This window comes from Prinia subflava, chromosome 2 (assembly GCF_021018805.1).
Source record: "Prinia subflava isolate CZ2003 ecotype Zambia chromosome 2, Cam_Psub_1.2, whole genome shotgun sequence".
Classification (NCBI taxonomy): Eukaryota; Metazoa; Chordata; class Aves; order Passeriformes; family Cisticolidae; genus Prinia; species Prinia subflava.
Genome location: NC_086248.1, coordinates 3,650,233 through 3,668,464, shown reverse-complemented (window position 1 = coordinate 3,668,464; position 18,232 = coordinate 3,650,233). Strand labels below are relative to the sequence as shown.

The 18,232-nt window shown below is 42.4% G+C and overlaps 1 protein-coding gene across 2 annotated transcripts in view; it reads right to left on the bottom strand.

Annotated features, from left to right (window-relative positions):
• The window catches only part of PKHD1 (PKHD1 ciliary IPT domain containing fibrocystin/polyductin), a 247,190-nt gene that overhangs the window by 110,994 nt on the left and 117,964 nt on the right, over positions 1 to 18,232 (bottom strand). For both annotated transcript variants that reach the window (XM_063423458.1, XM_063423452.1), the window contains 4 exons: positions 15,773 to 15,908; positions 14,283 to 14,529; positions 5,330 to 5,507; positions 4,496 to 4,691 (listed from right to left, as the gene is read on the bottom strand). In XM_063423458.1, the coding sequence (XP_063279528.1) occupies positions 4,496 to 4,691; positions 5,330 to 5,507; positions 14,283 to 14,529; positions 15,773 to 15,908 (757 nt within the window). The remainder of the gene's footprint in view (positions 1 to 4,495; positions 4,692 to 5,329; positions 5,508 to 14,282; positions 14,530 to 15,772; positions 15,909 to 18,232) is intronic.

Below are 18,232 nucleotides of genomic sequence, written 5' to 3'. Positions count from 1 at the left end.
GTAATGTGAGGTTGAGCCTCAGGCCCTCTTAACAACTCACACATGAGCAGCCTGAGCAAAGTCAGCAGGATGACCCATCTCCATAAAAGTTGTGTCTACTGAAAAATGTATTTGGGATAAATAAAAAGTTTGATAATGCTTTCAGTGATGTTTTCAATAATGTTTCTGTCCAGCATGTCAATATTAGGGAAAAAAAAAAAAAAAAAAAAAAAAAGCCAAGAGAAATCTGGAGCTGAAGGAAGCCAACACTTTGTTTCATTCCAAAAGAAAGCTGTTTAAACATTTCAAAAGTGAACTAAAAGGAAACAACATCTCTCTAGTTTGTAGCCAGTTCCAGTATTGCCCAGAGACCTTAACCAAGGAGCAGTACCACGCTGTGGCACCATATGCTGAAAATTGTAACAGACTTAAAAAGCTCATAATGTTATTATTGCAGTTTACAAAGGATATTTCTCCTAAAAAATATCCCAGATGTCCCAGTGGGATGTTCCTTTCCACCATCCTTGTTACAATGAGTGTTCTCTTTTTTTTTGATTCAGCATGGTCATATCATGTGAAATGTGGTTGAGCCACAGCCCATGGGTGTTTCAGAGTCACACCACAGTTGCAGGCCCACAGTGACCTTTGAGGATCACTGCTCTCAGCACATAGGGTGCCTCAGAGAAAATCGGGGTGATGCTATGAATCATGTCAAAGCAAAGCTGGGGATGCAGAAATGACTGGCATGGGATGCTTCAAGCTCACCAAGACTCCCCTTCACCCAGAATCCAGAGGGAACATGGGATTACCTATCCTTCGATACAGATTCCTTTAAAATGGTCTGAAAAGGTGATTTTTAAAGTGGCTTAGAGGCTGGTTAACAGAGTTTCATGTATGTAGGTAGCAGTGACTATCTCTGTTAATAGGATCATTGCCCATATAACAGAAATATTCTCTATTACAATTATTTCTCCCCATTCAGCACCCCCAGCATTCTCCTTCTCCCCAGCCTAATTTACAAGCCTCCAACCATCAGTGCAACTTAACTCCGTTAATCCCCTCCATACGGTCCATTTTCTTGCCTTTTGTGTTAGACCATTTTTTTTCTCCCCCAAAGATAAACAAACACTTGCGTGACATCAGGCAATTTCAGATGGAAGAGGGCATCCGAGCCCAATGCAAACTTCTGGCCAAGGTGGCTTCATTTGGCTTCGTTTGAATAACAATATCTTCTCTGTCACGGGGTTTTCCTTCCCCTTTTCCCCATTTTCTCCCCCATGCAGGCCCGAGCAAAAGGCTGTGTGAATTCAGGAGCCTGCCCATTAATGAGCTGGCATCTGATCCGTATTTACCGACGTCGATTTTGGGAATAACGCACCCCTGCCACTTCCCCGCAGTTTGCCCTAAAAGGCTTTCCGAGGGGCACAAAAGCAGAGGGTCAAAAGTGAGTTGACCCCTGCCAGAATGTACAATTATTGCGAGGAGGTGGTACACCAGCAGCTGTCGAAACCCCACCGAAGCGCTTCCAAAAAGTTGGAGGATGACTAATACGCCGGAGCTCTCCCCTGCGCCCCGACTTGGGGCAGGAAGAATTATGGCCCTCCCGAGCAGCTGCAATAATTGTCCTGCCATTGTCCCCCGGCCCTCCCTCCGCCACCCCCTACAAGTGCCTATTGTGGCCATGGAGTCGAGTGATTTTATGCTCTGATTTTATGCTCGGGCTGATGCTGTTTGCGCCCAGCTGCCCGGGCGCTGACACACGAGCCCGGAGAGGGGGGACCCGCGTCTGCTAGACGGGGCTGCAACATACCAGACCTTTTACATAAGTCAAACAGGAACAAATGACTCTTTATCGGCCCCTACTCCCTTTGAAGTGGCGGCTGCTCATGGGTCCTTACAGCTTTTCCTCCTTAGCCCGAGCAAACATCCTCCTTTTGATATGCTACATGCTCATTATCTCTGCCCCATTTAATGATTTTTGATTGAAGGGTGGCAGCGCGGTTGCCAAGAGGGGAGTTAAAGAGGCTCCACGCAGTCAGGACAACAAGAAAGGCTTTCCTTGTGCAGCAGCCTAAATTTGGAGTTTCTTAACAGTGTGTTCTTGTTCTTAGCAGCAGATAAGGGCTGAGCGTGAAATTCTTAATTAAGCAGTAAATAGAGAGTGGGGTGTCAGCAGATGCAGCCTGTAGCCATGGAGACCAGGACTGATGAAGGAGGGAGCTCAGGCTCAGCGCCGGCCCCGGGCTCGGGCATGACTGACAGCTGAAGAATCCCACAAAGCTTGTAAACGGGATTAATTAGTTGGCTAATTATTTCATAGAGTTAAATGTAAATAAAATATTTTAAAAATAATAAAAATTCTAAAAGAGCCGACTTGCAGAGTTAGGCGGGAAGATGTTCTGAAGGCCAGATCTTCCAGCCTTGTCCTCTCCAGGTGGGTGGACTGGTGGGGTTTTAAGGCCAGAAGGGACTATTGTGGCAGCTTTCCCTGACCTCCTCCGGAGCATGAATTTCACCTCATGAGGTTTCTAATAGCTTCTCGCAGAGCTGGAGCACATTTCCCTGAGAAGCATCTTCTAAGGACTCTGAGTGATGGAAAGTCCACCACATGCCATGAATCTGCTCTGCTGGCTAATTATCCTCACCCTCTCAGCCTGCACAGTGGAGAAAAGGACAGAAATTAAATCCCACACCAGGGCCAGGAATCTGCTTGCTTTGTTTCAAACTTTTACCCTACACTGGCAGCACAGATTTTAGGTACCTGACACTGAATTATTGACCTCACTCCTAAAAACGTCCTCACAGAAAATGTTCACAGTATGAATTACACATGTTAGGTGTTTTCATAAATTTCTCCTCATGTACTTTGGATGGTTGTTTCTCTTTCTATTATAATGAAGGACCACAACAAGCTCTTCATTTAACAAAAATCGAGATGAAAATAAGGCAAGAGAAGGAAAAGAAAATATCTGTGATGCAAGAGTGACATATGCCAGGCAGATCACTTTTGTCCCAATCTTCCCAAGACTGTCATCTCCTCTGTTTTCAACAGCAGAGACCAAGCTACAGATGTCTTCCTCTGAGCTTTCCCATGCTGCTCTGACAGTGCAATTCAGAACATGCAAACTGAAATGCAGTCATCTTTTATATTTGAACGAACAAATTTATGCTGTTAGTAAACAGAAATAATAAAATATTTTTCTTCTTTCAGCAAATACTTGACCTGATCTCTAGCAAGGCTTAGACACAACAGCTGAATTTATAGTAGCCAATCAACACCTGAGCTGTATCTAAACAGAGCCAGGACACAGAACTAAGACCAGGACCCCAATAATCTGCATGGTTATAATGCTGGCCAAATTCCTGGCACAGCCTTGGCCTAGACAGGCAGACTCCTAGATGGTGACCAGTACAGTTTGGGATTTAGCAAGCCCAGGGATCTTTTATAATTTGAAGCCCTTGTACATCCAGCCCATTTTTAGAGCTAAAATGTTAAACACAAGCTATGCTGTGACACTTGCTGAAGAACCAGAGGTGGACACAGCACCTGTAATCCTCAGACTGAGGTTAAGGTTTAGGCTTCCCCACCTCTCCACAAACGTGATTTTCCACACTGGTTGATTTTCACTGTTGCCAGACCAAGCTCAGTGGATTGCTTGTCCTCATTCCAGGCCTGTTTTCCTCTCCACTGTCACAATGATTGTTCTAAAGGCATCCTACATGAGAAAGCTATTTGCATGCCATCTCAGTAGTGCAAAATCAAGGGAAATTCATTAAATTTAATGGAACGGAAGAGTGAAAAATAATCTGTTGTAATGAAAATCATCATCTTTCCTGGTATGAGTCATGAAGGAAAAGTTAATCTTCTCAAAGGCACCGATATATTTGTGTTTCCTAGTTCTGCTGCTATTAATAGAGGCAACAATCATGACCTTGCTTTTGACATATAGAACATAGACATTTATAAAATCATTTGCTTAAGAATGGGAATTCTGGAAAATGCCAATTTCCTAAAAAAAAAAAAAAATAGCACACTCCATGATCTCATGTACAAAGTCACATAGGCAAAGGTCTAAGATGTGTTTGGAAGTTCCCAAATCCAGGAAAAATTCTCTCCCAGTAATCTTATTGCCTTCAGTAGGCTAAGCCTAGCAAGATGACCATGACTTATTCATGATACCTGTGATATAGGACTAGATGACAACAGAGGTCATTAGTGGAATTTAATGCCAGGACCACTCCAAAAAAAAAAAGACAATTCAAATACAACTAATGTCACCTGACCTACTATTTATGGTACATTCCTTTTGTTCCTAGGTCAGGCATCAGATAGATCAGTTAGGGATGGACCTGATGTGCACTTACCTATTTGATTGACATTTTGAAGGACTTCTCACTCATTGAAGGGCTGTTGAAAGTTGGCCTTGAGTAGATTTGGGGTTTAAATTAAAAAGACCTCAGCTCTGTCACCATCCTTCATCACAAATGTAGATTGCAACCCCCAAATTGCACTTACCCAAATAGGTGAACTTCCCCAGTTTGCTGTCAAGATGCCAATCACAGCTCCTGTGGTGCCCATATGAAGGTAGCGATGGGAGTTGCTGTCCCCTCCTTGTCCCACAGGACACCACAGCCTCAAGATGGGCAGGAAGATCCTTGTGTTCCACCAGCAGGTAATTCCCAGCCTTGAAGTTGCTAAACGTCACTGAGTACTGGAAAAGAAGGAACCAAAAAACCATGTCTGAGCCTGTATAGCTCCGTGGAGTGCAACATAACGAGGTAAAGAGGATGGTGCTCCTCACAGGCAACATGTGTTGAAAACATGGAAAAAGATGTAAAACTGAGCAGGAGGTGATGGTAAAGCAGAAAAAATCAACTCCCCTCATCACCTTTGAAAGGTGAGGATGAACAACGCCTTCTGAAAACTGTGCTTCAACATGACTTAAGACATTAAAAATCCTGTTGCTTCCTACGCACCACACTAAACTTTCACCTAAGATATCCAAAATCATCAAGTGTCCAAGGCCAGGTGGGATGGGACTTGGAGCAACCTGGTCTAGTGGAAGGTGCCCCTGCCTATGGCAGGGGTTGGAACTGGAGGAGCTTTAGGGTCCTTTCCAACCCAAGCCATTCCAGGATTCCACGACCTTCGTGCTCCAGGTGACTACTGAGAGCTTATCTAAGAGGTAAGAGAGAGCTTATCAGTCATCTTATCTAAGCCTATAAATTCAGAGAGACTTTCTCAGTGCACTTAACTCCATTTTTTATTCTCTCTGTTCATTTAAAGAGATGAAAGTGTGATTATCTCTTCCAGATATAATTTTGAAATTATAAAACCTTCCCGTGTTACCTGGAGCTGTTTGCTGACCAAAGGGTTGTCAAATGTCAACGTGTAAGTCTCTTTATCCAAGAGAAGAGCCATCCAACCATACAGATTTGATAAAGTATCAGGGACATAATTGACTGTGTTTGTCTTATTCCTACTGTCAGTCACATTTAAATTATAGGGAATGTCAGGAGCCTCTTTTCTGCAGGAAAAAAAAAAAAGTAATTACATTTTTGCACTGAACTCTGTCATTTTGCCACCTTTACAGTTCTATTTTTATTTTAATTACAGTAGCTGTGCTGGATCTCCCTTAAAATATGTCCACATTTTTGTAATTCCTTACAAATGTCATAAGAAACAATATTTTGCCTTAAGTGCTGTAAGAAGAGAAAGAAGAAAAGAGAGACACAGCACGTAGGAATAAAGGAAGAGGAAGAAAGCAGAGAAGTGCTAACACCCAGGTACCAACTTTTACACTGACATAGTATTTTCCCTCCACCAGACTCATGGGCCTTAGGTTCAACTTCCAGGATCCTCAATAAATTTTATAGTTTTGTTATTAGCCTCATCCCAGGCTGGGTGGGATTTGGAACAACCTGGTCTAGTGGAAGGTGTCCCTTCCCGTGGCAGGGGGTGGAATGAGATGATCTTTAGGGTCCCTTCCAACCCAAAGCATCTTGTGGTTCTGTGATTACTCACTCCCATTTGAATGGTCAAAAGTTTCTCTGAGCCTGAAAACACAAAAATCCTGTGTAATTCAAAGAGTTGATCTTTGCCTGTAGTCAAAGACTGATTAAATCCTACACAAAATGGGTAAACCTTTAGTACAGCAGTTCTTCTGAGCATCCAAATGAGAATTCAACCCCCCTTTTTCACTAGAACTTTGCACTCCTAATTTATGACCAGTCTAGTCAAGAAGAACCCTTAGTGAACAGATCAATATTAGCATTGATATCTTGAGGGGTCATATACCTTTTAGATTTCAGGTTGCAGTAAACTACTCTCAGTTTTGACATTTGAGCTGACACTGAGCTTAAAAAATCACCTTTTTTAAGCACCCCTTGAATAATTTTTCTCAATATTTGAACCGTTACCTTACAACTACACATCTCAGCATATTATCTAACCTCTCAGACTGGATATGGCTCACTAACCCAAGACAGTGATGAAACTCATATCATCCTGCAATTTGCCTGTATTTTCAATTTTTGGTTGGTTTGTTGTTTTTCTTTCCCCCAAGTGCTTCAGAGATGGTGCAAAATCACCAAAGCAGTCATCCCAGATACATTTTTCTTTTCTCTTTTAAAATCAGTTCAGGGATTTTTAATTTGTTGTTGTTGTTGTTGTTCTAGTGTCTGTCACTTTGTCAAACTGCTTTCTGGTTACCCAGAAACATTCAGCTGAGAAACAGCAGTGGCAAAGCGAAGTGTGAATCAGCAAAGAATCACTCAACCAGAAGATATTGGCAGACCAATGAAACTGGAAGGAGTTTATAAGGCTTAAATAGCTTTTGTACCACTAATAAACCTCCTCTTATGGGCATTAACTGGACCAGGATATTAGGCTGCTAATTAAGCAAGTAAATGACAACAAGCACATTATTGCCACAGTTATCAGCACCTGCACAGGTATTCAGGAGAACATTTCCAGCAACAGAGGAACACTACACATAATGCAAAACTCTCTTGCACATCAGAAGGCACCTTATTGGGTTGCAAAGATGCCCAATGTCACAACAAGTGACAGAGACTCAGACCCATTTTCTCTGCAGCATAAATTCACATGGCTTTACTCCTTATTTATTTTAATTTTCATTGCTGGAAGTTTCTGAAAAGAACATCTTGAATCACTTTTATTGGGGGACTCTCCCCAGTACTTCCAGGAGAAGACTGAGAAGAAAGCCTGGAAGGGACAATCCTGCTGGGATACAAGTCTGACCTGTCAGAAGGTTAGATGGCAATTCCAAACCAGACATGTAGATCCCATAACTAGTGAATGGGAGTGTGAATTCACTAACAAGTGATTTAACTGTGAGTCCATTTATGTTGGAGACCAATATTTAGAAGACCCCAAATAAATATCTTAACCTATATAACGAACTTCCAGAGGGCTACAGTTAAGTGAAATATATCTTTTCCTGTGTGTCACCTTATAATAGACAAGTTATAGAATTATGGAGTTGTTTAAGTTTGAAAAGACATCTGAGACCATCAGGTCCAACCATTAACCCAACACTGCCAAGGCCACCTCTAAACCATGTCCCAAAGTGCCACTTTTACTTGTGTTTTAAATCCCTCCAGGCATGGAGACCTTTAGAGAGTTATGAGCCCCATGAAGCCCATTTCAATGCCTGACCTCATTTTCCATGGGGAACTTCTTTCAAATATTCAGTCTAATCCTCTCCTGGTGCATCTTAGGGACATGTACTCTTGTCCTGTCCCTGTCCTCTCCTGTCAGGAGTTGTGCAGAGCCAGAAGGTTCCCCCTGAGCCTCCTTTTCTCCAGGCTGAGCCCCTTTCCCAGCTACCTCAGCCTCTCCTGGTGCTCCAGCCCCTTCCCCAGCTCCGTTCCCTTCCCTGGACACGCTCCAGCCCCTCAATGTCCCTCTTGTCAGGAGGGTCCCAGAGCTGTCCCCAGGGCTGGAGGTGCCCCAGAAGTGCCAGCACAGGGGACAGGCACTGCCCTGGTCCTGCTGGACACAAATTTCCTGGGACAGTCCTTGGGCCATTGGCCTCTTGCCCACCTGGGCACACCTGGCACTTGTTCAGCTGAAAGCCTGTTCACAACCCAGGAAGGAAAAGGAGCAGGAGATACCTTATGGCCTGGAATCTCAATCTGGTTTTCTTGACCTGGAATGTTGTGTCCTCATCTTTTACATGCATTGCTTGAGGTGTTGCCATCCACAGCTTCATTTCCGACTCCTGACAGACTGCCCACAACCAAACCAAAAATTTGGGGAACCTAGAAATCTTCTCAGCTCAGTGTACAAGCTGACTGGTGCAAGGACACGATAAGCCTGAGATACACTCCCCTTGAAAGGATGTCAGTGTGTTGTTTTTTCACCTCCATGCCAAAAAGGCACCAAAATGGAAGTACCCTACTAACGGAATTACCAGCCACAATTAGCACCATTTCCATTTGCCCTAAATAGCCAGTGATTTCACTGTGCCCTAAATAGCCACCAATCTACCTCTCTTTAATGCTAATGAAGTAGAGGAGCCTGGCAGTACACGAGTATTTCTAATTCAGAGGATCTGAGGGAGTCTGCACGCATCATTAACGTGGAGAGCTTCATTATCAGAGGAAAGAGCCTTCCCCTGAACTTCTCCTGGCTTTATTTGAAAGAAACTAGGAGGCAATGGTCTTAATGCAAAATTAACCCTCCCTTTAAACTGCTGGAAGCCTTTACAAACTGTAAGGAGGAAAAAAAGGATGACTCATTGTAAAGGCTGTATTTTTATATCGAAGCAGGTTTCAATTAAGGAGCAATTTGCTCTAGAAATATGGCAGGATTACAGGATAGGGCTTTACAGTCTGAGCCACAATTTACCAATTGTGACTGTATAAACTGTTATGTAATTTAGCTCAAATGCATTGTGCAGAACTGCTCGACAGATATGGGCCACAAAGGATTTGTTAAGCCAATCAACAACACGGAGTAGAGCAAATATTAACTCTCCTGTTTATGTTTACCATTAACTTATTTATCCTAAGGGTCCATATCTGTGTGTATGAAGGCAGGCACTCTGTTTAGCTTTAAATGCTTTCTGTTTGTGTAATATTCCATTATGATTATCCCTCTTCAAAAACAGGAAACAATTTAGCATTGAACTTCAAATGGGACACTAAAGGTTTATATCAAGAGTCCATGTTTGTTGTTGGCCAAAGGGAGGCTAATTCCAAATTATGACCATATCAAACACTTTACAGGTTTAATCTTGGGCCCCAGACCTGTTCACTTTATTTTAATTGCCAAGAACTAAGAATTTCCAGCTGTTTTCAGTAAATGTGTGTATCTTTGTTGAGATACCAAGGTCATTATTCAAATCTGTCTTTTATTATGAATCCTTAGTAGCAGTGATTTTTTTCATGCACGAGTCTTTTAGAAAATAACTAGATCTTTGCCCTGATCCTGAGTAATTACCATGGGCTGAATTTCAAGTAAAAGAAGAATTAAGATGGTTTCCCAGGAATAGAAAGGGTTGTGACTGACAAGCCAATGTGGATTCATTCAGAGTAGAATTTCAGTTTACTACCCCTGACTTCCAAAATCCCCTGTGATCTTAAAACGTTTCCCCAGATCCTACAGTTTACAAGCTGATATTTTCACAGAAACTAAAATCAGAACTCCTGAGCTGGAAGGTAATTGGTAAACAAACAGTTCAAATGTCTGCAGAGTGAGCATAGCAAAGAGCAGAGGAGGGCCACTTGGTCACTCTGCATTTCCCACATCACGTAGAGCTCTGGAGAGTCCCTGCATGTGCCCAAGGCCAGGTGGGATGGGACTTGGAGCAACCTGGGATAGTGGAAAGTGTCCCTGCCCATGGCAGGGGGTGGAATGAGATCATCTTTAAGGTCCTTTCTAACCCAAATCATTCTGTGATTTTAGGATCAATGTGTTGGTTTCTACAGGGAGGCCCAGTTGGTGCACCTGGCTCTGATCTATCCAGGCCATGAGAAGAATTCAATGGACTTGCCATATTTCTCCTTGCAAGGAAAGAAAACCTAGGACCAGCAAATGTTGCCTCAATGCTAAATTTATCTCCCTGCACTTAGAAATACCTCAGATGATGGTCAAGCTGAGGGAGAAGGCTTGAGGAAAGATCTTGTCTTGCATACTCATAACACTGTGAAGTGTTATCTGGCATTGCTGCCCACACCCCTGACTGCAGGGTGAATGGAAAGGTGCCCTCCACTGGGAAACAAATTTCTCTTGGTGGGATGTCTGAAATGCCAAAACTGCAGCAGGATCTCTAAAGCTGAGCTGATAAGTTGGTAGCTGAAGGGTCAATAATTTAATATTTGCCTTCCATGATACATCACAGGAGCCCTCAGAGGATGGGTTATGGGGACTAGTGACCATGTAAGCTGCCCTCTGTGTGGATGCAGTCATGTACACAGGATGGACACATGGCCAGAGAGGGACAGAGGACACTGAGAGAAGGATCGTGGTCGTCAGGGTGCTTCACAGCAGGGGGATGTTCAGCTGAAGGCACTACAGAGAGTAAATATCAAAGGAAAAGCAAACCTAGAGTAACCATCTGACCTCTCTTCAAGACTCAAAGACACAGAGGTAGGGGGGATAGTATTCCATCAGCAGGGGATGGGTTTGCAGCACAAACGCATCACACAGGACAGGAATTTAGAGCTGATTTAGGAATTAAACCTATAAAGTGAATCTTTTACTCTGCAGGAGAAGAGGGAGACAATAAAAGGCTTGAACTACAAGACTGGTGCTGAGCAAGTCCAAGGCTCCCCCAGTGAGAAAAAGAAAGCAAATTTGAGGGACCAAGAGGGAAACTCCCTTTTGGCAGGCGCAGCCACCGAATGTTTGGAGTCCCCTCCGCCGCGAGGTGCTGCCAGGCTGCAGATTATTCTAATGCTCTCCTCTTGTAAAAATTATGCATAATGTGAAGAAACTTTGAAAGTCACTTAATCATGTTATGACAATTTTTTAATGAAAATTTGTTTTAATATTAATAGAGATTCATAGTTCCATGATAATATGGGTAGTGGTGGCATTTGGAGCAGCCGTTTCTAGCCTGCAGCCATGCTGTGCTGTGCCATAGCATAAGCTGTGCTTCAGACTACTCAATAACTTTCTCACATATAAATTTATAAAGACTTTTATAAGCTCCAATTACATTTTTAAAAGACATAAAACCCCTCTTTAAAGCGTGCTTACGTGACACATTAGTTTAACTTTCAACTGGACTTTGTGAAGAAGGGTTTTGTTACAGCAGTGCAAGCTTGGGAATGGATCCCCATTTCCCTGGAAGCTGTTGAGTGAAGTAGCTCAGGACAGAGAGTCACAAAATGTTCAAGAGAGTAGTTTTCCTTTTCATAAAAGAGCTTCTTAGTTTTTTCTCTAACAAAACACTCTTTTTCTCCTAAACACATAGTTTATTTTGGGGAAAAGTGTCAATACAACCCATGCATTCTGGTAAATTAAACAGCACAAAAATAAAAAGTCAATTGCCTACATTGTATCATAAATAATTAACACTGTTCCAGACATTTTTTTAGCTGGTACCAAACAGCCCTATCTGTGACAGCTCCCAGGCAGGGGATCTTTCCTAAATGCAACATCCCTGATGTTTTGGAGACTGAGATGTTTAAAAATTTGGCCATGTCCAATCCTTGCCACTTGCCCCTGGGGAATGATCCTGAGGTTGCTGAGATAGAGGTTGCCATACTAGGTCTCCCCTCTTAAAATGCATTATTTGCCTCAACCTTCAAGATTTTTGGAGTTGGAATCTCATCCCTGAAATTCAGGATAAGCAAAAAATCCCCACCATCTCAAGCCTCTTGGTTGTTGTGTTGGGGGTTTTTTGTTTGTTTGTTGGGGGTTTTTGTTTGTTTTTTTTGTTTTTTTGTTGGTTTTTGTTTGTTTGTTTTTTGTTTTGGGGGGGTTTGGGTGTTTTTTTTGGTTTAGGGTGGGGTTTTTTTGGGGGGGGTGGGTTTTTTCTTTGTTTTCTTTTTTTTGGGGTGGGGGGGTGGTGTTTTTTTTGAGGAATTCAGAAAATTCAAGTTGCAGACCTGACAGGTCTTATTTTCCATGGTCTGGTAGAGCATGATAGAAAGATTTCTTCCAGAGAGATTTTTAACTCTTTTCTTGTCATTAACTGAAGACAGCCAACCAACAGTGCTTTTGTCTTTTCACTGAGATGAGATGGATCCAAGAGGAACTTGTTAGGAATTTTTTTCCTGTCACCCACCTATCTTTATTTTCTTTACTCAGCCTCTGCCAATTGCTCCTAGTCATGTTTTGTTGTATTAATCTTAAACTATTCCCTTTTTATTGCAAACACTCTCCAAATACATCTGGATAAAATTCACCCATTCTGCTTCTCTCACCCCCTCATCCTCTGGTCATGCTGTAGATATTTTGTTAATTGATTTTTACTCTTTATGCCCTCCAGCTCCTTCTAGTCCCCATCCTGGTCCTCTCCCAGGTTCCTTTTGGAGCTCTATCCATCTGAACAAAGCCTCCCTGGCTCACCACACTCATCTGGCTGGATCTGACAGACTTTCAGCTTAACAAGGCAGTGATTTGGCTGCTGGGAGCTGCTCAGGAGAGAGGATCTGGAAGCAGCACAGAGAGGATGCTCGGGTCTCTGGGGTTACCCTGCTGAGCACACAGTCCTCAGGAGGACAGGATAACAGCTGGCTCCTTCCTCTCAGGCTGCCAAGGATCTTTGATGCAAACTGACTCTCAGCTCATGTAGATGAATAATAAAGAAGCTAAATAAAGGGTACTTGCTTGAAATAAAACCTTAACTGAGAAGTCTGTGAAGATATGGCTGATCATCGAATCCTGGAATGATTTAGATGGGAAAGGGACTTAAAGCTCATTTAGTTCCAACCCCCTGCCATGGGGAGAGACACCTTCTACCAGATCAGGTTGTTCCAATCCCTGTCTAACCTAGTCTTGAGCACTTCCAGGGAAATTCTCATGCAGTTTACTGGGAAGACAAAGTTTAGATCAGGTGAAGTCTTCCAGAGATAACAGCAATGGCACAGATGAACTCCTGCCTGTGCTTGCTCCTTACCCACTTTTGATGCCAGGAGAAACAAGGTGTATTAAATATATTAACTGTCACTAATTATTAACAATTAAATCCTGGCAGTACCCAAAAGGACACAAATGCCTCTGCAGGCATCATTCAGAGAAGCTCCATCCACCTACTCAACATCAGCCCAAAGATATCACAGTTCATTTCATCAAGGTATACACAGACTAGAAAAGGAATTAATTTCCCCCAGACCTCATGGTTAACTGCTTAGGAAAGACACCAAGAACAGCTTCATTTTGCCTTCTACCCAGTATCCTTTTAGTTAAAACAGAATGATTCCAAGCTGTTAAATTTTTGCAGGCTTTTGGTTTCATCATGAGACACAGCAATCACATGCAAAGTCTGCAGGTAGCTCAAAGTCTTAAAGTCTTCTCCTTCAATGGAAAAAACGACTAGATTTTTTCCTATTTGGGAAGGGGTTGGGGTTTTTCCCCCCTCCTTCTTCTAAAACATGAATTATGAGGCAGACATGAATAATTAACACCCCTCTGACAGAGCACTTCAGGATTTCTGTCAGTGTACAACTAACCCGAGACAGCAAAAAATGGATAATTGTTCAGATTTGTACTTCAAAAAGAGAGTGAAATGCTGAGCAGGGCACTAGGAAGGGAAGATGAGCATGGGAAGAAAAGCAGGAGTGATGTTTAGATCTCTAAAAGTCTTTTTCACCCTTTTTCTTATACCAGAAATTTGCAAGTGTCCTCTCTGGGTGATAGAAGTGGTGGCAGTTCCTGGCTGAACAGCATTTCTCCACTGGATCCCCTTAGCTGCCAGCTGGTGAAAGGCAGGGACAATTCCAGCTAGGGGAGACAAGTGAACTGGAGCAGAACTGGGAGCTGTACAGCCACCAAAGCTGATAGGAACGACCTGGCTGTATTAAAGCTGTATTAATTATTATTAGAGCTCTCTAATTTCCCAAGATATCAAATACTCCAGTGTGAGATGCCAGATCTGACACAGCATCTCCAGGAGATCCTTGTCCTTCTGCCATGGAGTTACAGGCCAGGGGAGGTAGCACAGCAGATTAAAGAGATGCCACTCTAAGCTCAGGCTTTAGACCCGGTTTAGGACCAAGCAGAGAGGCAGCAGTCCTGGAACCGAGTTCAGACCCAGAAGTAATCTCAGCATAACAAATAGAAGCAAAGCCCATACTGTATTTTGGGAGGTGGAACAATTACTCACAAATGAAGAGCCATTCGGTGGAAAACAAGGTCACTGTCACAGACACTGCCACCAGAAGCTTGGCTGAAGTTGGCACTGGCTGTGCAAGAAGCTGCCAGGATAGCTGTGGAAGGCAGGACGTGGCTTCCCTTCTGTCCTGTGGTGGAGCCATCAAGATCCTCGAGGATGGCAGAGTGAGGAAAGGGGAAGGACACTTGGAAAGGGGAATTGGTGAAGGTCAGATGTTCAGCTGTCACTGTAAACCCACCTGTGGGTGACAAAGCAGCATTTAAAAAACCAGAATGGTCACCTCGTGTAGTGGGAGTGAAGACAACTCTCTGGAGGAAAAGAGACAAAGTTCATTCCACCTTGCCTTTGGAAAAATGTCTGATGGGTCAAAAAAAATTGGGAGATCCAGGAAAAGAAGTAGAGATAGTTGTGGGAATAGCTATTGCTGTGCTATGGCCAGAGCAAACTTGCCCAGTACCCTGCTGTTACTGTGGTTCAGATTCACCTGATCCAGGTGCTGCTCCTGTCCCTATCAGCATCCCCTCAGTGACCCCAAACACTTCTTCACAGCCCCCACAGCCAGAATCACAGTGATTCTTATAGATCCTGTCTGCCTTCTTCTGAAGGTAATTTTTTCAGAGGCGAGTATGTTGTGTAAATATATGTGACTTCTGCTTGTGCAGCACCTGGTAGAATAAAGCCTTGTCTGAAAAGTGAGTCTGGAGGATTTTTTCACTACTGAAACACAGATAGGTACAAAAAAGATGAATGTTTATGCTGGCTAAAGTTTATGAGCCCATTAATATTTACAGAAATGTCAGAAAATCATTGCCCCATGGACTGTAACAAATCATCTTTGGCAGGAATATTCATACAACACATGGGTTACTATTTGACTGTCCTATTCCCAGTTTTAACCTGACTAAGCCAGATTTTACTATTCCTCCTGTCCTTTGATCTCATCTCCTGAAATCTGTTTCTCTTCTATGTTATTGTAGGGCAGTCTTCATTTATATAAAATATATTTTATTACAATACAAGAGGCAATTTCAGTTGGAACATTCTTCAAAAAGCCTTTGAGTACCTCTTCAAAGCTCAGAAGGATGCGTAGTTTACACATTATCTTAGGCAAATTCACCTCGGGTTTAGGCAGGACTAAGGTCACAGCTTGGTGAAATTCTGTGAGGTTGTGTCACAGCTTTTAAAGAAATCATCACTCTTGAAATTTTACCTCCCAAAATGAAGATACAGAAACAAGGCAGTGTACTGTTTCCACTGAGAAAACTGTATCAGTGCAAAAATCAGACTTTGTTTGTCTTAAAATAAATGCAATATGTGGCTTCAATTGAGTGATGAAGCCATATCCAGAAAGGCTGGGGAGAACTTGAAATCTCAGCCTGTGCAGAGGAGTTATCTGTGGAAACTGTGAGAACTTGTAATGGGAGGGGAAGCTAGGGATTTGGGAATCCTGAGAAATAAATATTTATAAAAATCAGACTCACCTTGCCCTCGGTAACAGCCAGAACAAGTCCTGATGGCTGTGCAAGTGTTCACATCAAAGTTCCTGAAAACTGTGTTGGAGATGAGGAGCTGGTATCGTTTGGGAGTCTTTAGTCCTGCAGACATACAGGTCCTATCCTGAAATGAAGGAAACATCACCATGTGAACCACAGAGTCCTAAAATGGTTTGGGTTGGAAGGGACCTTAAAAGTCACCTCATTCTAACCTCCTGCCATGGACAGGGATGTCTTCCAAAAGATCAGGTCACTCCAACTCCTGTCCAACCTGGCCATGAACATTTCCAGAAATGGAGCATCCAGGATGCAGCAGCAGGGAATGTGAGTGTGATTGCCCATAGATGTGGGGTTTAAAGGACAGATATGAACTACTGTTTGGTAAATTCTGACAACATCCATCTAATTCTCCCCTTGAAGCAAGAGATAACATCATTTTAAGGGCAGCTTGTTGCTCTTTGTCTGAGTTGTTGCATAGTAGTTATGATTGGACATTTGAAAGGAAAGTGGACATTCCCTGAGGAGAAAGAATCTGCCTAAAAGCCACAGTGAGTGGATTTTTACAGCCCCATTTTCCTTTACCTTTTTTGTCCAGCAAGTGGGAATTTTTCCTACTCTACAAACATGACCATTCCTATTTCTGTTCTAAGAAAAATCTGAGCAATGAGATTCAAAGGCATTTTGTGTGATTTGGGATGGAAACACACTTAACCAGGCTCTCTGAAAAGCTCTACAGGACTTCAGGACCTATTAGAACTTAAAGAACCAGGAAAGAAGAGCAAAAGCCAGGAAAACACGATGGACAAACTTGATTTTGGGGTGATTGTAATCCATGTTACAGTGGAAGTGTACAACCCTCTGCCAAACTGTCTTGGAAATGGGCTGGAAATAAAGATATCCTTAGAGTTAGTGAGCAGCCTGGAGGAGGAAGGGCTGGCAGGAGTCTGTGATACTGTTTCTGAGGCCAATGAATCCTTGTAGAATATACTCAAAATTCATAGTAAAGAATCAATCAAGAAATCCACCCTATGTGTTTTCAAATGCAATTCTCTTCAAAGAGAAGGTGCTATCTTCAACCATTGTAAGACACAGTAGTTTCTTCTGCTGTTTTATTCTGAGGTCAAAACATCAGAAGTGATTGTCCTGGTCCTTAAGCCATCCTATTCCAGCCACTGCTAAGCAGAAATCCCTGGTTTCTGGTAAGAAATTGCTCAGAAAATCTCTATTGGCTTTTTTCTTACACTTCTGGTTCTTCCATCCCACCCAATTTTCTACATTTTTAATTAATTTATTTTATTTAAACAAATAGCAAACAGACTACTGTGACACAATAATTCCTCCCTCGTGTGTCTCAGAATTCTCGCTTTTTCCGGGAAGAAATGCTTCTCCTTAAATGGTCCCACAAAGATAATGAACTGCTTAATGAGAACATGGAGGAGGCTTTCTGAATGTCTAGGAAGTTAACAAAAATCTTTCACTTGGCTCTTTTACAGGTCCTGGATTTAACCCTGTCACTGAAGTTTCAAAGCCCCAACTTTTCGATGCCCTGATATTGCCAGAAAAGTTTCGTTCTAAAAACAATTTTTTTTCCAAAAAGTGGAAGGGCTAACAGAGAAGAATATCAAAGGTTCCCATTAAATTAATGTCATAAAGTTCTAATTGATGCTAAAGAGACATCATTATTAAAGTGAGAATTACATACATTAAGATGTAAATTATGACAAGGAGGCTCTTATCATGAGATAATCAAAGATAATCACCCCCCTGAGGTGCTGCAAGAAACAAGGCACAGCATGAGCGCCTCTAAATCTCTTAGCAAGTACAACACTGGAGTCCTCCCATGGGTCCTGCAGAGCAAAAACAAAGATATCCACCCCTTGGTATCAGAGAAATTCACTGGGACACTTCAAGGCTGGACAGGTGAAGCCAGGATTTTATCTGAACTATCCACTTAGAATAGACTTGCTAAGGAGGTTTCTTTCTGTGAGCTTCTAAAGAAAACTCATTTTAAATACTTTTTTTTTCTGCCAGTCAGAGAGAAAATTAATTTAATAAACAATAATAGAAAACTGAACAGGGAAAAAAAAAAAGACCTCAAAGTCATGAACAAGCATCTGTGGCCAGTTGTAACTAAAATTCCATTGTTATCCATGTTATTAATCTGTTAACAACCTGGTAGCACCCAAAGGACTTTGTCCAGCTGCCTAAAGAAATAATGGAAGTAGAACATATTTACTGCATAAATAAAATTACATTTTGTTAGTATTTTTCATTCTCAAGTGAAAAAAGTAACAGTCTGTGTTCCAGGTGGACCAATGATGCTGGGAGAGAGAAAAGGAAACCAAAGTGTTAACAAGGATACAAACCAAAGCTGGTGTTCCCCCTCAGTATTCTCAAATCACTAAACTAAACCCACTCGTCCATGTATAAATAGTTCTAAATGCAAAA